General features: G+C 52.3%; 2 protein-coding genes across 8 annotated transcripts in view; one reads left to right on the top strand and one right to left on the bottom strand.

Moving 5' to 3' along the window:
- Window positions 1-7,489, top strand: part of PSMB7 (proteasome 20S subunit beta 7) — a 64,004-nt gene extending 56,515 nt beyond the window's left edge. Inside the window, exons 7-8 of the mRNA XM_072748646.1 lie at window positions 4,143-4,294; window positions 7,241-7,489. Coding sequence (XP_072604747.1) covers window positions 4,143-4,294; window positions 7,241-7,352 — 264 coding nt within the window. The 3' untranslated portion in view covers window positions 7,353-7,489. The remainder of the gene's footprint in view (window positions 1-4,142; window positions 4,295-7,240) is intronic.
- A 1,018-nt stretch (window positions 7,490-8,507) lies between these two features.
- The window catches only part of NEK6 (NIMA related kinase 6), an 84,040-nt gene continuing 65,142 nt past the window's right edge, over window positions 8,508-27,405 (bottom strand). For all 7 annotated transcript variants that reach the window (XM_072748641.1, XM_072748640.1, XM_072748642.1 and 4 more), the window contains 3 exons: window positions 21,149-21,243; window positions 13,352-13,465; window positions 8,508-10,109 (listed from right to left, as the gene is read on the bottom strand). In XM_072748641.1, the coding sequence (XP_072604742.1) occupies window positions 9,999-10,109; window positions 13,352-13,465; window positions 21,149-21,243 (320 nt within the window). In that variant the 3' untranslated portion in view covers window positions 8,508-9,998. The remainder of the gene's footprint in view (window positions 10,110-13,351; window positions 13,466-21,148; window positions 21,244-27,405) is intronic.

A 27,405-nucleotide genomic window follows, 5' to 3' on the forward strand; every position in this document is an offset into this window, starting at 1 on the left:
GGCACTATAGTAGGTGCTTTCTATACCTTATTTCTAATTCTCACAGCAGTCCTTTGGTAAATCCTGATTTATTGTCACTATACTACAAGGGAGGAGAGTGAATTTGGAGAGAGGAAGTGACTTGCCTAAGGTTGTACAGCAGTAAGTAGGAAATGGGATTCAGACCCGGTCTGCCTCCACATCTTCCTGGTGAACTTTTAATCACCAGGTGGTGGTGTTTTGGTCGAGGGTCTCAAAGTAAAAGCCACTGGGCTGGAGGGCCATTTTTCTGGTAGCCAGGATGAGTCCTGCTGGTCTGTATGCACATTGAATCGATGGCCCCTTGTGATTAGCAGCGTAAATCCATGAGCAGCTGGCCAGGGGAGGACTGCAGCCTGGCAGTGGGCAAGAGCATGGCACCTGGGTCTGATCAGGTGGGGCCACAGGTAGCAGCTGTCCCCGGGTCACCCTGCAGCTTCCAGAAAAGGGAGATGCAATTTCCCTATGAAGAATGAATCCTAAAGGAAGGAACAGTGCTTCCTACATTTATTGTGGGCCAGAGACAGATAAAAATGTGCTGTTTTCCCCACCTCTTGCTTTCAGTTGGTGGTTCTTCTCAATGGTTTTCTTAAATATTTGTTAGAACGTGTTAAAGACAAGAGTTGTTTAATTGTGAAACTCCACTCTAAAGAAAACACAGGATGAATATGCTCAGTAGCATATTTGCATATGTGTCTAGAATTCTGAGTGTGGAAATAATGGTGGCAAAAGACTGTGTTTGACATACGAAGCGTTTCTTGGAACATAGTAGGTGTCTCTAAATATTTGTTGAAGACATTGACTAATGAGTAGACAAGAGAGGCTTGGTAAATTTTCACTGTTTGCCTTTTGAGGGTTTTTGGTAGGGGCAGGGGATATGTGAAATAAGACATGGGTTGTTTTTGGGTTTTGTTTTTTAAAAAGAGCATGTGCAGGGAAGGGGAGAGGGAAAGAGAGAATCCTAAGCAGGCTCCATGCAAAATGCAGAACCCAATGTATGCTCATGACCCTGAAATCAAGACTCAAATGCTTACCCAGCTACCCAGGTGCCCCAAAACATAGGGTTTTTTTTTTTTAAAGATTTATTTATTTATATATGAGAGAGAGAGAGAGAGAGAGAGAGAGAGAGAGAAAGAGAAAGTGCAAGTGCTAGCCAGGGGAGGGAGGAGGAAAGGGAGAGGGAAGAGAGAATCTCGGACAGACTCCCTGCTGAGTGCAGAGCCCATGCTGGGCTTGATGTCATGACTCTGACATCATGACCTGAGCTGAAATCAAGAATTGGATGCTTAACCGACTGAACCACCCACGTTTCCCAAGATACGTATTTTTAATATTAATCGCTGCCATGTTATATTGTAGAAAGTGGTGATCTGTGGGCAAGTTGGAAAATACAGTGCTCCCCTGTCCCTGTTACAGAAACAACCATCAGAGGAACTGCCCATTGGCAACCACCATCCTTCTCTTAAACTCGCTCAGGTTCTGAAGATCCTAGGTGATTAAGGAGGGACATACCCCTAAATCAGGGACCTGCTGTCCACTGTCCCCAACTCACTAAGAAGCCTCCAGTTGAGACAGGTTTCTTGTGAGCTGGTGGGTACTGTGGCATTCTGGCTCTGGAGCCCAGTGGACCGGTTTTAATTTACTGTTTACTAACTTGGTGACTTTGGGCAAGTCATTCACTCTCTTAGCTATAGTTTCTGACCATACTAACTTCAGAAGATGGTTGAGGGCAGAGGTAAAAATGATCATCAATATGACTAACTCAGTACTTACGGTAGATGCTCAATAAAATGTCAGGTTCATTCCATTTTATAACCTCTTCAATCCTGTGTATATGAAATGCGAGTAGAACTGGAAAAAAAAAAGGAGACTTGTGAGATATTCTTCCTTAAGGAATTATCTTCTCTGGAATTGGTGGGGAGGAAAGGAATTTAAAAGGTCTGTTTGTCCAATTTTTAAAAGTCCTTTACACTTAAAAGCACATACAATAATTTTATGAATAAACCAAGCTATACAGAATACTTCACATTTTTTTAAGTTTTAAAGTTCATCTATTCACATTTCAGAATATTTGCAACATAGAGGAAGATTCACTTGTGATCTGTGCACTGTCAGCATTCTAGTTATCTATGGGCTCAGTTTCATTGATGGACATTAGGTATGCCGCCTGATATCACGTGTAGATCTCCATTTCCTCAGAGTCTTCCCCCATCCCCATCCTCAGACATACAATGATTTGGGAAATTTAAATATTCAGTCCTAAGTACTGCCAGCAGGGTTTGTGACATCCAGTAGCCACCAGCAGCAGTAATGAGAAAAAGCCATGATGTTGGCATAGGAAGAAGAGAGGGTGGGTGAGGAGCAAGGGAATAAGGAAGGTGCCCCTACATAGACACAGGCCCACACAAACCTGGAGTCATTTAACAAGAGAAATGGGTTGGAATGAGGCTGTGTTTGTTAAGTTACTGGTTGAGTTTTGCTGTCTGTATGGTAGCAGCAGCCATCTCCAAGATGGTTTCTTTGCTTCCACCTGCAGCACTGGCTTTTGGCTTGTTGGGAGCTTCAGCAGAGAATTCCTGAAGAGAGGATCCTGTTTGGATGAGTTCTCACTGGGCCATATAATCACAAGAGAATAACCAGCTCCCTTGGTCCAACATTGGTACCACTCAGGAAGTGAAAAAAAAACTGGTGGGATAAAGACCAGAATAACCCCCTTGCTCCTACTGCTGGGTTGCTGAGGATCCCACTTCCAAGCAGAGCCTTCTCTATCCTTCTCTGAGTCTGTAGAGGGCACTCATGTCACTGAAATCCCACAGCCAAAAGTCTGCAATTCTGCCCTTTGGTGATCTCAGGCTGGACATTGGTAGGGAGTAAAGTTTCTCAAAGGGTGGTACTTAGATGACCTCTTTAGTTCAGCTTGCATGTTTGTGGAATCTCATGTGCTAGTAGATTGGAAGGTGCAGCACGAGTTAGAGTCTCTTCCTTGGGAGAATGGTTTATTTTCTCCTTGCTGCCTAACGAGCTTTGTACTTGGTGTTCGCCAGGTCCCACCTTGTTGCTTCTACTACCTGCCTTTGGTTTTACTTCCCTGTTTTGTGCGTGCCTAGTGCATGGCCTTTTAGCCCTCCCTGAAGCTTTGCTGACCCAGCCCGTGTTCCTTTTCAGTTATCCATTAGCCCTTATCACACCGCATCATAGTTACTCGGAGACTTGTGAGATATTCTGATACCCCTTCCCTGCTTGGACCTAAACTCCTACAGAGCAGAGACCTTGGGGCCTTACCCATCACTGTAGCCCTACCTCTTAGCATAGGATCTGACACGTGAAAGGCCTCTTGAAAAAGAAATAAATTAATCTGCTTTTTCACAAGTAACTGTTGGTGACTTAGATTTGCCTTTAAAAGGAGAAGAAGAAGAGAGAATGATTGAAAGAAGTGAATCACTTCAGTGAACATTGAGGCTCTCTAGTAGAAGGCAATAGATTCACTTGGGCAAGAGGTCACACCCTTGGATTTGCCACCATCTTTCTCCCCTGATGATTGACTTTTTCATTATGCAACCTGGAAGCAGTTCTAACCATTGCACATTTTGGATCAGGGGTTAGCAAAATGCAACCTATGGGCCAAGTCTGGCTCTCCACCTGTTTTTGTTAATAAAGTTTTATTGGTACACAAGCCACATACATTTGTTTATATATTGTCTCTGGCTGTTTTGTGCTACTGTGACTGAGTTGAGTAGTTATGACAGAGACAGTATATCTACAAAGCCTAAAATATTTAGTACCTGGCCCTTTACAAGAAAAGTTTACTGACCCCTGCTTTAGATGACAAATTGTTTCCTGTCCGCCCAGAGTCCTCAATCATGCGGTGATTTTCTGATGTGAAGCAGTGTGTTAAAGAAGGGGCACATGCATAAAGGGTTTACCTGGTTCCTGAACTTACTTATAGCTGAGGAACCTTTGGCAGATCGTTCTGGTACTGAGATCCTTTTCTTCATCTATAAAATGGGCATTGAAAACATCTACCTCACTGGTGATTCTGTGCACTGCTTGTGAGAGTACTTTGTGGCTGTCAGAGCAGCCCTTCAATCGACTGTGGACATAATCGTTGCCATTCTCTTTCTCAGGAAGAGGAAGCCAAGAAGCTGGTAAGTGAAGCCATTGCAGCTGGCGTCTTCAACGACCTGGGGTCTGGAAGTAACATTGATCTCTGTGTCATCAGCAAGAGCAAACTGGACTTCCTTCGCCCGTACTCGGTGCCCAACAAGAAGGGGACTAGGTGAGTAAAAGAGATGAGATCCTGCCTGCATCCCCTGCCTTCCATGGCCGCTCCTGATCTCTCCATGGCACTGAGACAGGGTTTTCTTGGTGATTACCCCTGTGACGGAAGTCCAGTGTCCTCAAGCTGAACTTACACACAGACCTTTGAGTCCTTTGTGCTTTATGTCCATAATTTGCTTTATGATTTGGGCTGCTGTCAGGTGTACAAAAGTGATTTAACTTGTAAAATGTTGATGGGAGAGGTGGACCAGAGCCTAGGGAAGAGTCCTAGCCTGGGAGTTTCAGGGGAGAGGTTTGAATTGCCTGCTGTTCTTTTCTCTAATCTTAAAGAATCCCCTGAATTCTATATAGAATTCTCTGAAAAGCATTTTTCAGGGAAGCCAGCCCATAGCTTTTCTGAGTGGTCTAAGAGTCCTAAGCAGTTATAAACCATTGGTTAGGAATCCCCAAAAGTTAGCCTAGGGAGCTGCCTGGTGCCTCCTGCCCTTTGGGGAGCCGTGCTCTTTGCCTGCAGCACCTGCTCAGCAGACACTGTGTCTCAGCGGTGCAGCCCAGGCTCTGAGTGGGGGGACAGGGTTCTAGCCCCATTTGCTGAATAGAACTGGAAGGTTTCCAGCCCTTGTGGCTGGTGTGTGCAGATGAGCTGCTCATTTGCAGTCTCACGTGGTTGTTTGGCCGTCCTCTGGCTCCTGACCTCTTCGCGGGCCTCAGCAGCTCAAGATGCTGCTCTAAGCTCTACTTGCAACCGCATTCATGTGAATGTAGCACAGCAAGCACATCACTTTCTGGTTTGCCTCCTTTAACTCTCACTACATACACCCAAGTTCCAAACCATAGGAGTAATGCCAAGGAAAGAGTGGAACATTGAGAACCGGCACTGCGCTCAGCATTGTGGGAACTCATTGTGCTCCCAGCAGGGTAGGATCGCTCAGCAGCAAAGAGTTCTGGCTCAGGGGTTGGGGCAGTGTCATTGCCTGACATGGTGGCTTTGGGCCCGTCAGTCTCTTTGTCTCTTAAATGATGGGAGCTAGCGTAGGTGATCTCTAAACAACTGTGGCATTCCTGGACTTTGAGCAGGAAAGGAAACCACCTTCCAGGCTTGAGGCTGTATGGGGGGAGCAGGCTTTGCCAAGCTCCCAACATCCTGTGTCTCCCAGTATTTGCAAGATGATGCAAGAGCTGAGAGTTTGGGGAGGGGGAGGTGGTTATACTCCATCCAGACGGAACAGTGTCCTGGGTGAGGATTCTGGGAGCCAGGTTTGAGCCACTGAAAAGTAGTATTTGTGTAGGACAAGGAACCTGTGCTCAGCAGTGGCACATCTAAATTCTTTGGGACATTTTTACTCATCTGTAAAGGAGACTGTAAACACATAAGAACAGAAACAAAATAATCCTGTTGCTAGTTATAAAAACTCCATGAAATAGTATGAAGGAGGCATAGCCCCTGGCAGGTGTGTGCAACCTGCCCTGTGGACAGAGCCGCTCGCTCCTTGTTGCCTGGGCACCTCGGCGGGGGCCAGGTGGCAGTGGGCCCAGCAGCGACACGCTGGAATCTTATGGTCATCCTTTCTGCCAGTGACTGACTGGTGGGGGGACGGAGGCATTGCCCAGAGTAGAGGAACCTTTTCCAGAATGGGCAGTTGGGGTGGGAGCAGAGCTGGTGGCCTGGGCAGGCGTGGACTCTTAGTTGGCTCCTGTGCTGCCAGCCCTCAGCAGCCATGCTTTGCAGAAGCTTTCCCTGCATGCTGATACCAGGCACCCATAACCCAGGACAGTGAGGAGGCTCCTGTGTGTCTAAGCCTCTCACGGATGCTGCAGTTCAGGTGAGTTGAGCACACAGGAGCCACGTGGGGCTCCGGCTTTGAGAGAACAAGCCACCAAGGCACCAGTCTTGGGGGAAGGAGCCACATCTTCGTGCCAGCAGGGGAGGGCTGGGGCACATCTTGAGCAGGTGTTATTGCTCCGATCCTTTGAAGAGTGTGTGGTGGGGACTGAAGGGTTAGCAGAAATGAGGCCAGCCATTCTTCGTTGCATGAGCTCCTGAATTTATGCAGAGCACTGATGTCGCCCACTTTTTTCTGCTTCCTGTTTCCTATTTGAGCACCAGTGCCCATTTAAGGGGATGATGTTCAAGGAGCACGTGGTCATGGCATAGCTTGCTGCCTTCTGTAGTCCTGCCAGATTGACAGGAATAATGTCCCAGCTGGGGAAAGACCAGAGAACAGTTGGATTTGTATTGCTGTTTGATGATACTGTAATTCCTGGCCCCAATGTGAGAATTAGCAGCGCAGATGTGGCTCTTACAGACTGCTTGTGCTCAGAGAAACCATTGTCAAGAGTCACTCCGAGAGTTGTGGGGTGTGACATAGTGGGGACCTACCACGCCGCTGCAGGGAGCAGCTAACACTGCTGGAGGCTCGAAGATGTTGTCGGAGTGACAAGGCCAGAGTCTAGCTGCGGGTCATTTTTATCCTGTCTTTGCTTCCACATATTTTTAGTGTTTCAGGTAACAGTTAGTCATCCTTGTTTCTACACAAGAGAAGGGTGACGACAGCTTAACAAAAGGGTCCGCTTTCTGCTGATCCTAAGAGGTGCTTTGGGGCGGGGGGCGGGGTTGAAGTTTGAAGGCAGATGACCAAGTGCTTTTCAGCATCTTCTGGGGAGGGTAAGGTGGAGAAGGAAGTTTGAGACCCCATTAAGTGCCAGGTGCTCTGCATGAACACTGACTGCACACATCCACCAGGCTTCCCTGTTTTGTAGCCCTGGAGTACAGAGGAGAGAGAGCCTTGGGCAGTTGAATCCCCACCAAAGCTACAGAGCTGGGGATCAGGAGAGCTAGGCTCTTGAGTCCAGTCCTGCTTGCTGCCTTGCCTGAGTACTTGTCTCCAGCCCTCTGTGCAGCCCCTCAAAGGGATCCTAACTGCCTTTGTTTTTCTCCCATTAGGTTTGGCCGGTACAGATGTGAGAAAGGGACCACCGCAGTCCTCACTGAAAAAGTCACCACCCTGGAAATTGAGGTGCTGGAAGAAACAGTTCAGACAATGGACACTTCGTGAATGGCATCTGTGGATGGATGGTTACTGCTCTACAAGTTTGGGGTGGGGGGGGACAGTGGAGGCTCCCCCCTCAGACCTTCATTTGGCAGTGTCTGCTGAATGAGACCCAATAAAACATGAAAACCAGATTGAATGGCTGAGGTATGGAGGTTGTGTGGTTTTTTGGCCACTAAGGCTTATTGACCTGCCGCCCCCCCCCCTCCCCCCCTTTCAGGCTATTAATCCCTCCCTGGGAATCCATCTGCGTTCACACAGGTATAAGAGCAACATAACTCTCCTAAAAGCAGGGGAGGGCTTGTCTGTTGTGGAAGTCAGATGAGCCTTTCTGCCCACTCCTTGTGCTAATCTTTTCTCTTTGTTCAGGGTGGTCCCAAGTTTTCTTGTTTTGTTTTAAGGTGAGGGCGGTGTAGCCTTTACCCCAGCAACCAAATAGGAAAGAAGAGATGTCAGGTCTAAGTAGCAAGGAAAAAGCAAGTTAGGTGGACAGTTTGCTTTGCCGTAGCTGCATAAAACTGGGTGAACTGCACGTTCGCCAGTTTTACAGAAGTTGGAGGAACGCTTTGGGGCTGCTTGTAATAATTAGGATGCCGTCATTTCACAGGCACCCAGGCCTAGTGAATGGGCGAGATTTCACGCCTCCAGAGGGTCCTGGTAGGCAGAGTTGCTCTCATGGTGTCGAAAGTAGATGGTGTGCAGAACGCAAGTTCACCTGTGTCTGAGGTAGATCCTGCCACAGATGACACAGTAGAGGTTCTAAGAGCTGTAAGCAGAATATGTGCCCAAAAATCGGTGTGGAATCAGAAGAACTTTCAGTAGTAAGTGCCTGGCAGAAGCTGGGGCCTTGACTCTCCCCTAGAGAGAGCATGGCTGGGGAACACCAGAGAGTCCCTACACCATGGTCCTGGGGTGAACCCCCTCTTAGGGCAGCCTCCCTTGTGACAAATTCAAGGAGTGGGGTAGGGGAAACAGTGGGATTATTTAGGACAGCAGCTTGGCTGACGGTAACCAAAATTATTTGGGGAGCTTACAAAAATTCCAAGATTACACAGAATGTCTGGGGCCTGAGAAATTATGTTTTTAAAGGTGCCTGGGGAAATTGTGCTGCAACACGAAGCTGTTTTAAAGTTATCCGTGAATTATACTCAGTCACAGAAATGACCCCTCTTCCCCCATTTTATTTCCAACATGGAGAACAAGAACAAAGCAGAGGTTGCATCTGAAGAAAATGTCTCAAACCCGACAGGGTTACAGTAGAACAGAGTTCACACATGGAAACAGAGCAGTGGCCCAGCCCAAGTCTTTTGTCCCCAGAGGGGCCTGGGCCCCTGGTCAGCAGGCTGGCTGCAGTCAGAGCACCTGACCAGAACACTGAGTAGGCGGGCATGTCTCTATCTGAGGGCTGAACTGTCACCAAGTCAATGGGTGACAGATACTTAGACCATTTGAGGATTAACTTGAGTAGAAAAGCAAAATATTTCCTTCAGAGCTTGAGTTTTCCTTAAGTTCACATTTATAAATTAGTCTTCACAGTTAATCCTATTTGGGAATAAGAAATAAGTGAACATAGTTCTGGTTTCCTATGTATAATACAGTTGTACGTTAATTCTTGACTTGCATGGTCCATGGACTTCAGTTTTGTGAAGGGGTGAGTGGCTATGATTTTTGGATCATCTACAATGTTCTTGGTTACTTCCGTATTTTATTTTCAATTCTGCCAGCAACGCTGAAGGTAGATACTATTAGTCCCATTTTACAGATGAGGAAACTAAGAAAGGCTGAGAGAGTTGCCCAGGGTCATGGTAGGTGGCTGCAGAACCAGAACTTACACAGAGAACAGCCTGAGGGCACATTTTATATTTATATGTTTTGTATCCCATGCTTCCTTCCCACAGAGGAGAACGCTTAACACTGATTGTTAAATGAACTGCCAGCATTTCCAGCAGGTGACGGAGTGCCTGACATGCCTGGGACAGAGCAGGTATTCAAGAGAAGAGGGCTGAGCGGCTGCATGGAAAACACACATGGCTTTCAAAATACTATCTGCCTCTGAAACTCTGTGCCAGATGCTGGGTTCTCCTCATCGTCATTCATCAAGTTATAAACATGGATAAAAATATTAGGAAGATCTCCACTCTACTTTAAAAAATTATTTCCATTTTATCCTTTTACAACAGAGCAAGCACACAGCTTGATTTTTTAAAAAAGATTCTAAGAGCTAAATTGAACTTGCTACTAACCATTTTGAAAGGCTCACTACAAATCACACAGTCTCCTGCAATTCTCCTGTTCTTAGAAACCTTGACAGGTCACTGAAGGAATTATCCTAAAGATTCACATTACAATCCAGATACAAGGGTGTGTGTGTCAGTGGCTCGCCGAACCACCCACCCTTGGTAACAACCCAGCTGAGATTGTCCACAGACAGTTTAAAGAAAGGACTTTCGAATGTGACCACCAGTTAACGTGTGACTGGTGCCCCTCCCCCCAGCTGCTCTGCTTTCAGCGTCTGCGTCAAAGCCCGGCCCCCTCAGGAACCTGCCGAACCCTCTGGTCTTAGTTGGTCTAGGCTACCAGGCAGCCACTTTGGAAAGAAGACTCAAGTAAGGCAGAGTGGTGCGGCTCTGATAAGGCCCGCTGCGCCCATGTTCAGGTGCTTGAAGTCCACACGTGCATCTGTTTGGCAACCTGGTGCACATATCCGATGTCCGGTCTCTGGTTGGGGTCAGGGTAGATGCACATACTGACCAGTTCTCGTAACTATAAGGGAGAGAACGGCAGGCGTTATTTTTAGGGAACCAGCCTTGCGGAGATGGGTTGCCAGCACTTCCCATGCATTAACCCATTTGGCCCTCATGGCGACCCAAAGGGGACACTGGCACTTAGGGCGAGCGATGGGTGTGCAGTCACAGCCACTGGGAGAGGCAGGGCCATTCCCAGGCCTGCCTGGCCCCAGAGGGCCACACTTCGAGACCCTGTATGTTCAGACAATTGTGAACTTCAACTGCCCACACTAGTGTGTGTGTGTGTGTGTGTGTCTGCCTGCTGTCAGGCATGCAGATACCAAACCAGAGGACAAAACTCAAGGCAAAGGCTTATTGATCATAATAAATGCATTAACATGCAGCAGGGCTGCCGTCTGCCCACCCCCTGGCCTCTTTATTGTGCTCATGAAAGACGGAGCTTTTAATTATACAGACACTGAAGGCTGCCCCTGCCTCCGGGCGGGGGAGGGGCGCCTTGAGCCTCTGATCGCCTCCATTCTTCTGATAGCCAGAGTGCCAATTATTTTAATGGTAATTAAAATAATGACCTTAAAAAGCCTACATCTTAACTTGCATCACTGGGCTCACTGCAGTTTTTTCCATTTAAATACCTGGTGCTGCAGGGGCCTCATGGCCCTGCGGGGTCGGGGGCAGCAGCAGGGACAAGGGTTGGTCCTCAATAAGAGGGCTTGTGGACTCAGTGCCGTTCTTACTCGTTCTCGCTCGGGGAGCCTAGGGAGGGTGGAGGGGTCATGCAGGGGGCCCTGAGGCTGCGGGACCTGCTCCATGTTTCACACCTGAGGTGCTGCAGGTTGCAAACGAGGAACCTCCCTCTGGGCCCGGCCCGGCATTGGGAGCTTCCCTCCAACCCGCCTACACCTTTTTGGGATTCCACTGCTTTATGAACACTGGGAAGCCCCTGGACAAGCAGCTGCAGCCGAGCCTGCAGCCACTGGAACACTCCTGCAGTCTGGGGTTGCCCATGATGAGACAATACTTTTAAGAACCTTACAGACCCTTCCAGTATTCAGGGGAAGGCAGCAGTAGTTGGCCTGCGACAAGTTAATGTACCCAAGAAAAGCAGAGGAAGGTAAAGTCATTGTGAGTCCCAATTACTCAGTGAGCAGACTATGCGGTTGGCAGTAAGATCATGTTTGAAAACTTCTGAAACCCAGAGAAACAAAAACAAGTGTCTTTTACACCCATTTCTAAGAGGCGATGTGAACTTCAAAAGTGAAGTGTGCCAAGCAACTCCAGTGCTAAGAAGCACCTCTCACTGCCTAACACACAGCCTAGAAATGCTGAACACAACTGGTGAAAGCTGGATGCTCTGGGGAGCACAAGGTCACAAAGTTGGAGTGACTGACTCAGGAGAGAAGGGGGCTGAGGGCTTTACCCAGATTCACTTCATTTCAGCCTCTCTGTAGGGCAGAGATTACAGTTCCCATGTATGGGTAGGAGACAAGCAAAGTTTTGATTTGCTCCAAGTCCAAGCTGCTTCTAAATAGTACAGATTTCCAAATTGAAAAAATGAGGAAAAAAAAAAAAAACCAAGTGCAACTATTAACTTGGTAAAGAAATCTATTACTTGACCTTTGTCCTCTGCGAGTCTGCAGAGCCAGTAAGTGTGGCATTAAGTATGAAGGCTGCCAACAGAAAGGGAGCTGATGACCCTTCTGGTTGGCCTGCCTGGACACAGCATTAGAGCTCTTTGGAAGACCTGGTCTCTGCAGCCCAAGCCCCTGGTGGACGAGGGCTGCTCCTTCCAGAGCCTTCGGAGCCTTCAGGATTGGGGACTGTAGCAAGCTACACAGATGGCACCTCAGCCCAACTGAACAACTGGCTATGAAGAGCTGTCAAGAAATGGGACGGAAGGGACACTTGGGTGCCTCAGCAGTTGAGCACCTGCCTTTGGCTCATGGTGTGATCCCGCGGTCCCAGGATCGAGTCCTGCATCGGACTTCGCACAAGGAGCCTGCTTTTCCCTCTGCCTCTCTCTGTTTCTTATGAATGAATAAATAAAATCTTAAACAAAACAAAACAGGATGGCACAGTGGCTGGGTGCAGAATCACTGGGTTCAAATCCTGGCTTCACCACCTGTGATTTACATCACCTTGGGCAAGTTACCTTAACCTTAAGTTACTGAGCCTTAAATGGCTCGTAAGTGTGAGCCATTATCAGGATACTATGGCCTGTGGTCCTTGCACGGTGGGGAGGTCTCAGAGTCCCCTTCACATCTGCTAGTGTTGCCCCTGACAGAAAGAACGATGATAGTTGGCACAGAGCATTTACCCTGAGCCAGGCCCTTTGTTGCATGTGGTGTCTACTTTAGGTGGCATTGGGGTAAATGTTCGCCTGGTGCTGAACTGAGCACGTCCGTCACATGTATTATTTAATCCTTACACTGACCTCAGGAGGTCACCTCTAGGTTATCCTCATGTTACAGCTGAGGAGACTGCGACTCAAAAGTTTGGCAACTCCCCCAAGAACAGGGAAGGGAGTATGTAGATACACACATGTCTACACTCTTAGCCATGCTGTATTGTAAACCTATCATCTGCACATTTTATCCATGAAAGTGAAATATTAGCCCTATATTCAAGAAGATGGAACTGAGGGAGGGACATGAAGAGACAGCTAGTAGCCGGCATGGACCCAGCACCAGACCTATCAGCCTGTGTCCAGAGCCCTGGTACCCAAAGTAGAACGTTGAAGGTAAAAGCCCAAGGTATGACTTAAGTCCATGACAGCAAGGAGAGCGGTCTGCTTGCCATGGTTTCCTGGGCGTGGATTGGCAGCCAGCGGGGGTCTGGGGCGAGCCGAGGCCCCACCACCTCCTGCCTCCGCGTCTGGTTCCTGTTGTCTGACGCCACAGGGAGCCCGTATCTGGGACCTGCAGCAGTGAGCCTTGCACTCGAGCACCGGGGTTGGGAGCCAAATGGGCAGAAGTGTGCCAATGGGGCCTCGCTGGCCAGCTCCTCCTGGTTTCCGTGCCAGTGGGCTGGCCACAGACTGCTGTGGGGGGCCCACCCTGGTGTCTGTGAAACCTCTAGCAAAATTAATCTACTCCCCGCCCTGGCCTGCCCCAAGTGACTTTCCCAGAAATCTTCCTTCCTTTCTCCACCCAATTAAGTGAACCCAAGCTCAACCCCACAGCCGTGGCATTTTGGAAATACCCCTCCTCTCCAGCCACTGCTGGCCACCAGGCTCCCCAGGCCTGGTGGCAGCAAACTCACCTTCTCAGAGTAATGTTCTCCAGGGAGAGGCGGGTAGTCACATTGCTCGATCTTCTGGCAGAGGGAGAAGAGGTTCATTTTATCTCCATAGAAGGGGCTCTGGAGAGCTGCCATCTGTAAGGGGTGGGGGTGGGGGGACGGGTGAGAAACAGGAGTGCACAGCCTCAGGGTCCAGGGGTGAAAGGGACCACTCCTTCCCTGGTCCTTGCTGAGCCTGCCCAGCAGGATTTCCTCAAAACTCTGGGGGAGCTGGGATGCAACAAAGTAGCAGTTTTAACACAATCCTTGTCACAAGCAAGTTAAACAGCACAAGGTTTCAGAGACCAAACTTTAAAGGCCACAAGGAAGGAGAGGGAGATGCAGGCACAGCCCACCTCACGCCCCAGCGCTCAAGGACCGGTCCTGGTGGTGTGCACACAGCAGATGGGGAAACAGGCTCTGCTCGCTGGGATGCGTGCCTGGGCCCAGCAGGCTCTCTCTGGTGCATTGTCTTCTATTTCTAAGAAGCAATTCCAAAGACACCCAGGAGAGGATGTCTAAGTCATACATTTAGGAAATTACCCAAGGACTAGCATTTTGGGGGTGGGGTGGGGAGGTGAGGCATTTCATTTTTGGTTTTCATTCTGGCTGTTTGCATTAGCCCACTACAGAGCTGCTCTCCGAAGGCCTGCAATTCAGGGCAGTGGCTGGTGTCCTGGAGAAGCGAGATGCCCAGACACCATCGGGGAAGGCAGGTGAGTAAGAAGGCCGGCCACCTGGCCAGCCCAGAAGCAGGGGCCCGGGACCCTGTGTATCACAGAAGCTCCAGGGTGGGAGGGCAGCCAGCCCCTGGTTCTGCAGCCAGCCACAGCCGGCCCAATTCCCAGTTCTGTATTCTCTTGCTGTGCGTCTGGCCTCTGGTTTTTTAGTCCGTAAAATGGGGAAGGCTCCACCTGCAGGGTTGCAGTGAGGCCTCGCTGGCACAGGAGGCACCACAAGCTGGGCTGTCGCCACCCGTGATGAGGCCACTTGGCACGGCTCCACCTTGGGGCCCTGGGAAAGGAGACGATGAGATGGTGGCCCAGTGGGGTCTTCCCCAGTCGGGGAACTACCAGGCTTCCCTTGTCTGGAGGGGACCCGGGCCCCCGCCCCATCACACAGCGCTACTCGGGGTTCGCGGGAGCTCTGGGGCGGCTGTGTCCAGCAGCCGAGTAGCAGCCCAGCACAGTGCCTGCCGGCCCCATCTGCTGATTAATCCGTAATGGGATTCAAGTACTTCTTGTCACTCCCGCTCACTGTTGCCTGCTGCCAAAAGATGGCCCAACGCCTCCTGCTAATGAAGTGCCGTCGGGTAACTGTGCCTGCCTGTCTGTTTGGCCTTGGTTCCCTTCGAGGAGCCAGGCTGCCAAGGCCACTCCACTCAGACTCTTTGGCCAGGGGTTCTGGGGCTCTGGCTGTGATGGGGCAGTGGGCGGCCGCAGCGGGCAGGCCAGCAAACCCCATCTCAAGGCAGGGGGGAGCCCGCGGTGCGGGGTTTATGGGTGCCCACCAGCTTTAGTGCCGCTGTCTGCCCCCAGCCTCTGTTGGCCTCTGTGAACAGCTCTGGGGGCCCCAAGAGCAGGGCCTGCCTTCTCTAAGAGGGCCCCCGGGCAGCATCCTTGGGTTTCTGGAAGGCCTTCAGGGACACAGCACAGTGTGGCCCGGAGACTCTGTGGTTTCCTCTGACCCAGGCCCAGGAGTCAGCCCGGAAAACTACCTGTGGCCCAGGTGCTTTCAGATGGGCGTTCAGGGACAGCCTCAGTGCTCCCCCTCACCTTTCCTCCCATGACCAGGGACTCCAACCCGTTCGAGGACGATTGGGAAACCCATACTTGCAGGTAGGCTACAGGGAGTGGCCCTGGCACTTGGCAGGGAAGGCCGAGTGCGTGGAGGCCCTGCCCGCTGCGGGTTCCACTGGCCTGACGGGGAGCTGGCTTTACCAGTGTGCAAAATGGCATCACGCAGGAGATGCATTTGCAATAGTTCAAGTGAGAGCCTCGGGTGCAAAGGGTTAATTGGACAGCTTCAAAAGGACATCTGTTGCCACAGTGGAGAGCAGCTGAGGCTCCAGGGCGGTCACTTGGGGGTGATCTGAGTGCCCTCCGAGTCGTGGCTGGACGATTAAGATGGGTTTTCCTGGAAAGTGTTTCTGTTCAGAGTAGAAGAACATTTAAAATGTCGGCCCACTAACACAGGCCCTGTTTTTTTAGGCGTCGGGCCTGGGAGGGAGACTGACTAATCCTTTCAGCAAGCCATTCTGATCTGCACACACCTTGCCATTTGGGATTCCAAAAGGGCCCTGCAGATGGGTACGGGGCGAGCCCCAGACCACCATCCCCTTGAAAGCGTTCCTCCCTCCCTCTGGCACGTGCCCATGCTGTCCTCAACAGAGTCCGCAGAGGGATCTGCCCGGGGAGCCCTCCCTCTCCTCGATGACTGCGGCTTCCCATCCACCAAGGCAGATTCTGGTGGCAGCAGAGACCTGCCCGTTGCCCCTCCTGCTGCCGGCCGTGGGCCTTCCACCCCGATCAGGGCGCTGGGCTGTGATGGAACCTCTGGGGCTGCTTGAGGTACTGGGATTAGCACGATTACCCCGAATGATGAGATCCTCGCACCAGCGACCAGACGACTGCCCACCTCTGCCCGGTTGCCGCGGAAGGGGACTGTCTGGGGCCGATCCCGTCTGCCTCGTTCGAACTGCCAAGGGCTGTGGCGCTCAGCGCTGCTCCTCAAATACAGAACTTTCCTTCTCTGGCATTATCGGGATGACACCCAGCCAGGAAAGTGGGAGAGTGTGGGCGCCTGGCCCTGCCAGGAGGGCTCAGGGAAACTGGTGTGTGATCTGAGATGTCAGAGGGAGGAGGGGACTCTGACTTCAGAGGTGACAGCAACTGCTGTTGACTCCTGCCCTGTTGGGGCCTCAGACAGCCGTCCTGTCACCTAGTATCTCCAAAGCCCTCCCCAGAGTGAAGGCTGCACCCAGAAGCCAAGCACCAAGGGGTCTGCAGCCCTGCTCCCCCACGAGCCAAAGGGTACCACACCTTTCTCTGGGTAGAGCCAGAATTCCAAACAGGATCCTGTACAAGGGGCGGCCAATCCTTAGTCTGTGTCCCTCACTGCTTTCTTGCTGGGTCCAGTCCCCCAAGGCTGCTGTGAGAAGGTTCCCTGCCGAGGATCCTGGGGCTGGTGCTGGACAAGCCAATTCCTTCAGCTCCATGCTCAGAGCTGAGCTCTCATGTAAATAAAACTGCGGAGCTCGCACACTGGGTGCCCCCATGAGGCGTGCTGGGTAATGAAAACAAAGTCCTGGGCCTTCAGACAGGGCCAAGCTCCAGCATCTCTGCTGGGGGGCGGGCTCCTACCACAGAGGGGGCTGCTGCAGTGGCTTAGGACTCCTCACAACCTGGCCTTCCTCCCCTGGGACTCTGGGCTGGGGCCCACAGGCCCTTCTCCACGGCACTTAGGCCCACCCAAGCATGGAGTCACCAGGGAGAAGGGGACTGCCCACCCCTCCCCCACCCCGGCTCAGGAAGGCCCGCACGTCCTGCCCTGCTTCTGGCCAGGGCCTGTCCACAGGGGGTGGGCTCTGACAGGCAGCCTGGGGACCAGTGCCCATCTTGGCCACTTCCTTGTTATGAGATCCTGGGGAGTCACTCCACCTCCCTGAGTCTGCTTTCTCCCTTATAACAAGGCTGGGACTGGCCTGGTGTGATTCTCTGGGGGCAGTGCTGCTCCCAGCTGCTGAGCCATCTGGCCTATATCTCCAGACGGTGACCTCTTCCCGACAGATCCCAGTTGGCACCCACCCTCCGGGGCGCACGAGGCAGGTAAAGTGTTTTGTGGCCACTCACTAGCCACCAGTCAACATTAACATCTTTGGGTGAGCTCAGGAGGTTCTTAGTAGACCCCTGGCTGCCCAAGGGATGGGGGTGGGCTGACTAAAGACCCCCAGAGATGCCTGTATCTTCATCCGTGAAGCCTGTGAGCGTGTTATCTTCAATGGTAAAAAGGATTCAGCAGGTGTGATCAAGTTAACGACCCCACGTGGGAGAGAGTGCTGGGTGGTCCAGGTGGGTCCTAAGTGTAATCACAAGTATCCTTATAAGAGGGAGGCTGAGGCAGAGTGACTACAGAGGAGGAAGGGGTCATGAGCCAAGGAGCACCTGGAACCTCCCCATTTTCCATGAAAAAGGCAAGGAAAGGGCTTCTCTCTGGAACCTGCAGAAGGAACCAAACCCTGCCAGCATCTTGCTTTTTGTCCACTAGAACAGATTTTGGACTTGTGGCCCTCAGAACGGTAAGCAAATACTTTTATGTTGTATGAAGCCGTCAGCTCTGTGACAACCTGTTGTAGCAGAGGAAACTATCTCGGGGCACTTTCGAGACTTGAGGCTGTGCCGGGGCAGGCCTGTCCACCCAGGGCAGGTTTTCTCTGGCTCTATGCTGTCACTTCAGGCCGCAGGCCGCCCTGGCTCGGGTGGGCTCCTCCTCAGATGTGGTCTGGAGCAGGCAGGCGTGTGGGTGGGAGCGTCTGGGACAGTTCTTCAGGCCGGTGCTTCGGGGACACACCACGGGCCGAGTAGTGGAAGCTCCGGTCGTGTCTGTGGGATGTTTCCTTCCAATTACCAAACCCTGGGTCCAGATGCATCTCCCTCCCTGTCTGTGGCGGTAGCACCCACTTCCTGCAGGGTCGGGGGCCTTGGCGGCCTCACCAGCCCTCGCCTGCGAGAGGCCCGAGCCGTCCGGTTTAGGTCAGTACCACCCATCGCCGAGGACGCCGATGCACGGAGGAAGGACGTGGCTGATTCTGAGGACTTCCCACCGCCAGCCCCCACCCTGGCTGCAAGCTGATCGCCCCCACAGGCTGCCAACAGACAGAGCAGCTCAGCCGCACCCGAGCCTGGTGCTGGGGAGCCCAGGCTGTGAGCACTGCCTGCACACCGGCCACGCAGCTTTCGGGGCTGCAGCTGGAGACGCGAGGACGGCCCCCCAGAGCCCAGACAAAGGCTGCACAGGGCCTGGCACAAGCGCAGGGAGCCAGCTGCCGCCCTTGGGCCCCGGGGAGAGGGGTGGCCGCCGCCACACCCTGGCTCGCACTCGGGGCGGCCCGCGGTCTGCTTATGCTCAGAGGCCATCCGGGTTCACACAGACAGGAAGCAGCTTCCTGAAATCCCAAACCAGGGATGGAAAAATAAGAGGGCCAGACCATCTGGACTGGGGACACTATGCACGAGAGCAGGGGTACGAGGCTGAGTTCTCCAGAGATGGAGATGGAGGCCAAGCGGCACTTTGATTTCCCACTGGCCAAAGCAAAAAGGGAAATATGGCAGTTGTCGGCTTCGTGCTGCCAGAGGTGGGTGGCAGATGCCAACCAGTCGGCCCACGCCCAGTCGGCAGCTCATGGCAGCGACGGGGTGGCCACAAGCATCAGTGACCTGCCTGTAATGCCGGAGGGCCTGCTCTGAGCCAGGCTCCGTTCGGGAACTACTGCCGCCAAGTGAGCTAACTACACGCAGGTGTGTGTACACGTACACACCATGGTTCAAAATTGCCCACCTGGACCCCAGCTCCACTGGAGGCGTCTACTTAGCCCTGCGGAGACTAGGGATGGCAGTCCCCCTCCCTGAGGGCTGACACAGGGGTGGACAATGCCCAGTTAGTGGGGTGTGTGTGTGTGTGTGTGTGTGTGTGTGTGGAATCCCCTCCTCAGACCCCAGCCAGTGCAGGGGGCAGGGCTTGGCTGGTGCACAGCTTGGACTCAGCTCTGTCACTGGCCTGGGCAGCCCTGGTGGCCGAGTTGTTCACCCGAAGCCAAGCCCTTGGGAGAGATGGCTGTAGGGACCCGGAAGTCAGGGTTCATCCCAGGTGACAGACACAAATACCAGAGGTTCTGTGTGACTCTGGAGGTTTGCCCACCTGGTTTTACTTCGTTCTAGGCAAAACCACACTACACAAACCCTTGGGGCTACTCCGACCATGCAGGCACCTGGGACATGCTGCAGGCAGGTCTCTTTCCCGTCATCCTTGCTGAGGATCCTTCCGACTGTCCTCTCTTTCTGTTGTTGCTAAAGACCATCCCCCTGCCCAACCACTCCGGACTCCCAAACCCCACACCAGCTAGGCTGTGGGGAGAGATCGGGACAGCAGAAGGATACACAACTCAGCCCTCTTGCACCCGAGGGGGCCAGGAACTGCCCTGTGCTCCCTGATCCACTGCAGCCACCAGGTGGATACCACCTCATCCCAGCTACTCCTGTTTGGTGGCCATTAAAAGAATTCCTCCCACAACAGATGCCCTCTAGGGTCCTGAAAAGCAGGTCTGCTCCCCATCTCTACCGTCATGGCCTGACTTCCCCCACAAGACCTTCAAAATGACACAGAGTCCCTGACACTACTAACCTTTGGGGGGGGGGGGTGTCCAGCCACAGATGCTACTTGGCTTCCTCTCTAACCACTAGGCCACTTCTTTAAAACAAAATGTCTGCTCTTACCAGCAGGAGAGATGCTGTGAAGCTTAAACCTTGCAAAGGGATGGGTTTTGACCTCAGAGACTTGCTCAGTAGCAGGGAGGGGACCCTACTGCTGAAGACCCCAGCTACAGGCACCCCAACAGTCCTGATGTGGATCAGCAGTGGGCAGCTCATTCCTTACGTTTATACCCGAGGACCGTAGAACTTAATTCCGAGTCAACAGTCCCTGTGCCCCCCAAATGCCCCCAGTGGGCCCCTCAGCACTATCTCGAGCAGCGCCGCCCTGGCAGTTACAAGCTGCATCAGCTTGATCACGAGTCTCTTATCTGCTCCAAACCAGACCCCACATAGGCTCCAGTCAGCTCCAGGGAAAGCAGAAAAATAATCAAGGTTCCAATTTTAAAAGCAAACCATGCTAGGGGTCTCAGGGCCTTGGAGGATTTTTTCAAAGCCTCTCGCATCTGTTCTTTCATTTATCTGGACAGGGACGGTGCAGAATCCCAGAACCGCCCAGCACTAGGTGGTCCAGGCCAGGGTGCTGGAGGCTGTGGCTGCCAGCTCGAAAATACTGGAGGGCTCGGGGCTCCCTCCCTCACTGGCAGCTGCAACAGCTTCACAGCCTAAGAATGGCTTGTGCTCCCGGACCTCCAGGGTGGCCGGTCAGAACCTCTTCCTGTCGTCTCCTGCCTGCGCCTGCCAAGACTCAGAAATATTCCTGTCCCGCCATCCAGACGGGCCCCCAGATCTGGAAATGGCCATCTGGTGGCTCCCTTCCACAGCTCAGGGGAGGGGACGTGGTCTTTAGTGGAACCCTGTTGCTGAGCCCGGGAGAGCGCAGACACCCTCTGTGCGAAGTGTATCAGAAGCATGGGCCAGAGCCGATGACCCCTTCTGTGGCCAGAGCCGACCCCTTCTGTCCCCAAGGCCCCGCATGAGGCCTGATGCTGGGGAGCCAGACCCCCTGCCTGTGCCCCCTCCATCACACAGGCAGACACTCAACCCTGTTTTTAGTCTGTTTCCCTCTGCAAGTGGCAGCTGCCAAAGGTGACGTGGCACCCAGTTTGCCACTCTTCTGCCTCTAACAATCTCCTCCAGCCTGACATCATTAATCAGGCAGACGTTGGGCTGTGTGGGGTGAAGGACAGGACCCAGATGGTGTCAAAGTCATAGGTGGATGTCACACATCCCTGTGTCCCCATATTGAGCCAGGAGTGGGGAGGTGGGGGGTGAGGCCTAAGGCCCTGCCCTGGCTGGGTCCCTGCCATGCACACCCCGCTGAGTGCTGCTAAGCTGCAAGCCAGACACTCACCTCGTACAGCAAACAGCCCAGAGACCAGATGTCAGACTTGAAGTTGTAGCCGTTCTCATGAATCCTCTCTGGTGACATGTAGTAAGGTGTCCCGACTGAAATACAGGGAGGAGGTGGGTGGGTGCTTATGCTCCGTGCAGGGAAGGCTGTAAGGGGGAGGGGAAGGCGTGGGGGCTGGGGAGATGGGGCCTTGGTCTTTCTCTCCTTCTGGTCCCCTGCTCAGTCATAGCTCCCACCCTGGGTAGGGCACTAAAAGCCCCTGGGTACAGGGACCTCCCCAGACCTGACAATTGGTCTGGGGGTTGGGCAGCTGGGGATACGTGTCTTTGCCAAGTGTCCAAGGGAGTGGGATATGATGGCCGGGCTCTGGGAAGCAACCGATCAATTGTCCTTTTAGGTAAGTGCTTAAACCCCAGAAGAGTCCAGATGAGTCTCAAGAGTGGGGGGGAAAAACCAACCCCTGCTAACGCTGACCAAGTGCATCACATGTGTTAGCTCACCTGTGTTCTTAACAGTCCCCCAATGAGGCAAACCCACTTTACAGATGGGGAAAGGGAGGCTCAGAAATGCGGCAGGGCTGAGGTTCAAACCCAGATCTTTAGGCTCCAGAAAGAGAGCTCTTAGCCTCCGCCCTTGGCTGGCACTGATCAACACATCCAGACTTGGGGTTGGCCAAGATTTCTTAAGCCAAGGACAGCAAAGAGCGTAACCAGAGAAGACTGATAATCTGGACTTCATTAAAATTAGGAACTTCAGTTCCCCCAGAAAACCATTCAGAGTTGAGAGGCAAGTCCCAGGCTGGGAGAAAAGTCTCATCCATACACCCAACAATGGCCCCATACACAGAATGTATTTTCAGTAAATCATTAAGTCAAAGACAACCCCTCCCTCAAATTTGCAAATGACTTGAAAGGGTACTTCACAAAGGAGAACATCCAAGTGGCCAAGAAGCACATGAAATGATGTTTTTCTCATTCATCATGGGGCGACCATGATGACAAATTAAAAGCACAGTGAGTTACTACCACCCGCCTTCCTGGGTGGTTAAAGTTAGAAAAGCTGCTATAAACCAAGCTTAGTGATGTGTGCAGCAACTGGAGCCCTCGTGCATTGCCGAAGGGGACCAAACAAGGTAGGCCAACCTTGGAAAACCATCCACCGTGGAATCTACGATAGCTGCAAATACTGCCGACACCACAGCCTGGCAGGTGGCACCCCCCAGGGAGGTGCCCCAGAAAAATGAGCACTTCTGTCCATCAAGAGACATGATCTTATTCATGAGAGCCAGAAACTGGAAACAAATGCCAATCAACAGTTGAATGGACATATTGATCCTGTGGCCTATTCACACAACGGAATAATACACAGCAACAAACAAGAGCCTGCCCCAGATATACACTGCAAAATGGATTGATCTCACAGACACGATGCTGAGCGAAAGCAGCCAAGCACAGAAGAGCACATGCTATCTGATTCCATTCTTGTTTTTTTTTTTTTTTAGGTTAGTGAGATTTTTTTTTAAAGATATTATTTATTCATTCATGAGATACACAGAGAGAGGGAGAGAGAGGCAGAGACACAGGAGGAAGGAGAAGCAGGCTCCATGCAGGGAGCCCGACGTGGGACTCAATCCCGGGACTCCAGGATCACGCCCTGGGCCAAAGGCAGGCACTAAACCGCTGAGCCACCCAGGGATCCCCCTATCTGATTCCATTTTTATCAAGAACAAGTTACGTATGTATGTCATTATCTGAGATAAAAAAGCAGAGGGAGGGCAGCCCCGGTGGCGCAGAGGTTTAGTGCCACCTGCAGCCCAGGGTGTGATCCTGGAGTCCTGGGATCGAGTCCCATGTCGGGCTCCCTGCACGGAGCCTGCTTCTCCCTTGGCCTGTGTCTCTGCCTCTCTCTCTCTCTCTCTGTGTGTGTGTGTGTCTCTCATGAATAAATAAATAAAATCTTTTAAAAAAGAAAACAACCTGCCAACTATCATTTAATGGTGTCATTATGATTTTAAAAAGAGAAGACAGGACAGCCCGGGTGGCTCAGCGGTTTAGCGCCTGCCTTCATCCCAGGGCGTGACCCTGGAGACCCCGGATCGAGTCCCACGTCGGGCTCCCTGCATGGAGCCTGCTTCTCTCTCCGCCTGTGCCTCTGCCTCTCTCTCTGTCTCCTCTCTGTGTATTCTCATGAATAAATAATAAAATTTAAAAAAAAAGAGAAGACAGTTGAACACCAGAATAAGTGGAAAAACCCATAATCTCAAAATCAAGAACAGTCCTATACATTGAAAAGCTAAGCTGTTTGAAAATTTTATTACCTTCTTGTGTTTCTCATTTCATTAGAGACAGGTGAGGAATGGTTAACGGCCAACTTGTAGAGGCTGTGAATGGAGGTGGAAAGCCCTGCTCTGGGCCTGAGCACCCTGCGGCAGGATCTCAGGTACCAAAGGGTCCCAGTGCCCTGCCCATGACTGGGTCATGGGGGGCACCTTCTAAGCACCTACTCACTGGGTCCATGACTCTGTCCCATCTTATCACTGTTAACACCATTTTCTTGCAGCCTAAACACCATCTACTTGATGTACTACCCAAGAGGGACTACCTGACTGTTGCTCTATGTGGACACCAACCACCCTCTCTCTGATGGCAATAATCCCCAAAAAGGACAGCAACCATCACTTAAATACATGGAGGAAAGATGTGTCATCCTATCGCCTGGCTAACTGCTATTCAGCAGAAAGCTGTCAGGCAGCTTACAGATCCATGTGGGATTCTGTAAACAAACTGCAACTTCAAGTAGAAACCCCTTTGTATATTCTGGTCATGAGAGAGCAAAAGGAATAGGTAAGTAGGAAATGGATGTCTTGTTACATGGAAACCACAGGATGGAACCCAAACAGCTCTCAGACCAGACTGTAACTGACTCAGCACTCAGGATGCTGTAGGAGGTCAGAGGTTCCATTGTCAGCGAGGGACAGTAGTGTCCATTGCTGGCCACCTTGAACCCCTACCCCTGACCCTTGGGCTCACCCTGATGCCTCTTGCCACCCTCAGTCTTGTCCTTTGCTCACTTTAGACCCACCAGGGCCTCTACAGGAGGAAAAGAAAGGTCAGGGAGCACCACTACCCCCTCTCCCTCATGTTCTACCCAACCTTCAACCTTCCTGGGGCTCTTTCTGCTTTTGCCCCAGTTTCCACAGTGCAAGAAAGGCAAACACCCAAAGGTGATGTGGACCTTCTCCTAAGATACAGGGCTGCAGTGCCACCCACCCATCCCTCTATCCCTCTATCCATCTGTACATCCATCCTCCCATTCCCCCATCCCTCTATCCATCCCTCCCTCCAACCATCTGTCCATCCATCCCTCTATCCAACCCTCCATTCATCCACCCCTCTATCCATCTGTCCGTCTGTCCATCCATCCATCCACCCACCCATCATCACCCATCTATTGTCTGCTTATCTACCCATCCATCAGTCTGCCTATCCATCGTGTGTTCATCCACTCATCTGTCCCATCCCTTTATCTGTCCTTCTGCATCCAAGCTAACTGAGCCTTGATGTTGTGCTGGGCTCTCCCAGGAGTGGGCCCATCAGGAAGGAGTGAGTTGCCAGTCCCCGGAAGTGTCTAGAAGGACACAGAGAAAGGCTGGACTGACCGGGAGCTGCAGCTGAATTGCTTGGAGGAGCCTGTTAGAAATCTGGACCTGGCCCACCCTCTAGACCTGTGGGCTCAGAATGTCCAGGGCTGGTGCTAGGACACTGCCTCTCTGGCAAGCTCCCGCGAGATGGTGACATGTGTCATCGTCTGAGGAGCTGGGCAAAGCCTTCCCCACTGACATGCTTTCAGAAGCTCAGACACCTGTGAAACAAAGGAATTTATGAAGCATTAACTGAGGGAGATTTGGCCTGTCCCCACCCCTAGGTACATTCTCCAGTCCCCTGGACCCTGTGTGTGAGTCTTAAAGCTGGGGTGCTCAGCTTGTGCCAGGGGGAAGCATCTCTTCCTGTTTTGCCATCTATTCCTGGGAATAAGTCTGTAAAACCCGGTTTCCTTACCGACAACAGATATTCAAACATTACGAAGCATAACGCACAACTTGCATAAGTTTTCAAGATAAAATGAGACACTTCAAAGAAATTCCAAGCTTGCAGCAGGCCCTGGAGAATGTATCCCCAAGCCCCAGGGGAGCAAAGATTCTGGGGAAGAGTGGGAGAAGCTGACAGGAGGAGGGGCCCTCTGAAGGCCTCACCCAGCTCAGCCCCTAGTCCTGCCCCAAGGGGGCCTGGGGCACTGCGGACAAAGCAGTAGCACAGACTCCGGAGATGCTCAGGGTCTGAGGCCCCTTCTAGCAGAGGCTGGATCCCATCGGGTCCTTGGACCCGCCAGCTCCCAGCCAGCCCCCACCTTCACTCCCTGCAGTGGGGGATGGAGCTGGCATATGAAACAGGAGCCTTAAAAAAAAAAATTAAAAAAAAAAAAAAAGAAACAGGAGCCTAACAAACCCCGACCTTCCCCACATCTTTGCCTAGAACTCCCGGATTTCAAACCGGGTGGATATCAGAGGAGGACGTGGGACCTCAAAGCGGAGGCTGATTAAAGAGGCCGCATCCGGGAGATATGCCACTCCTGTCAAAACAAACTTTGCTGCGTCGAGAGATGCTTGCCGTGTTTGAAACGTGTTCATTAGATATGAAAAAGGCAGAGATTTCACATGAAGAAGAGGCTGGCATCTGTGGGCTGCACTTCTTCCCCACTGGTGGTTTTGAACATGGCTAGAGAAGCGTGGGGTCCCCACCTGACACCACACACATGCCCCCCGCCACTGCCAGGTGTGCCTGGGAGCTGGGACTCAGGGTGCAATCCTGGCAGCACAGGTGGGCTGCACTTCTGCCACTCAGCTGGAGAGTGCTGAAATTCTCCCTCCCCGCCTCAGTTTCTCCATTGGTGCAACAGAGAGGTTGCGCTTGAGGGTCTCCAGAGTCCTCCCCTCCACCCTCTGGAGCCTTGGTTTCCTTCCCTGGAAAATGGGTACATGACACCCTACCCCACACGCACAGGTGGAAGGGCTATGGGACGGCCCTGCAGACCCTCACAGGGGCAGGTGGACCGCAAACAGCAGGGCTGAGGGTGGCAAAGGGAGCAGGGGAAGAACACAGAAGGAGCCAGCACCAGATTCTGGAACCTGAGCGGCTTTCTCTGGGCTGAGCCCTGTGATCTGCATTTTCATCTGTGGTCTGTCCTGTGAAACCGCCAACATCCAGGCAGGCCCCCCATCCTGAGGGTGCTCCCCTCCCCAGCCCCAGCTGTTGCCCCCACCTCACTCGCCTGGACCGCAGGCTGCCTTAGCCCTCCCTGTCTACCCATTCCCACTCTTCCTCCTCCCCTCTGCCTGACTGGCTCCTCATCCCCCAAGGGAGAAAGGCCAGGTCCTCAGCTTAGAATCTGAGGCCTCTGCAGATTGTCCCAGGTCCCCCTAGCACTGGCTTTTGGGCAGACACACACACACACACACACACACACACACACACACACACACACACCATTCCCTACCAGGGTGGCCTGTGTCACCACACATTGGCAGGTCCTCCTCAAACCACGGGCCAACCCTATGCTGGGCTACAAATAACCCTCAAGGGAAGCCACGCCCTTGAGAAAACACTGTACTTCCATCAGCATGGACTTAATTTCAGATTGTTGACATCTGTACAAATATCTGCCTATTTCCAGTTCCCACGCAGAGGGTCTCCAGCGGTTGTGCACAGCAGGTTACACAAACAGCAACTCTGTGTGACACCCTGTTATCTAAGTGTCAGGCTCCCACCCAAGGTGGCCTGGGAAGGGGGGGCCCTCTGGTGGGAAAGTGCATGGCCATATCCCACCTTCCCTGCCACATGGCTCTGGCTGGAGCCTCCTGCAGGGCACCTGGACCTCCTTCTCTGTTAGGTGACTGGGATAATGCCCACCCCCAGGGAGGCTGCAGCACTAATGGCTATGGTACCTGGGGCATGATTATTAGAGCTGTGCTTGGTTGGTGGTGAGGCCTCTACACGGATTTTCTCCCCAGGCTGTAAATACCAGCGAGCAGGGGCTTTCCTGGGGAGCACCTGGGGCCTGGCACAGGTCCTGCCAAGTGAATGACTGGACTCACAGGTGAGTTGTAGCTCGTTTCCTAACCAGGATCCATCTTCATTTGCTGTCCCCTTGAGACCCTCTCCTTCCCTCTCTGGCAGCAGCTCATCTAGGAACAGACTGTG

This window comes from Vulpes vulpes, chromosome 2, assembly GCF_048418805.1.
Source record: "Vulpes vulpes isolate BD-2025 chromosome 2, VulVul3, whole genome shotgun sequence".
Taxonomy (NCBI): Eukaryota; Metazoa; Chordata; class Mammalia; order Carnivora; family Canidae; genus Vulpes; species Vulpes vulpes.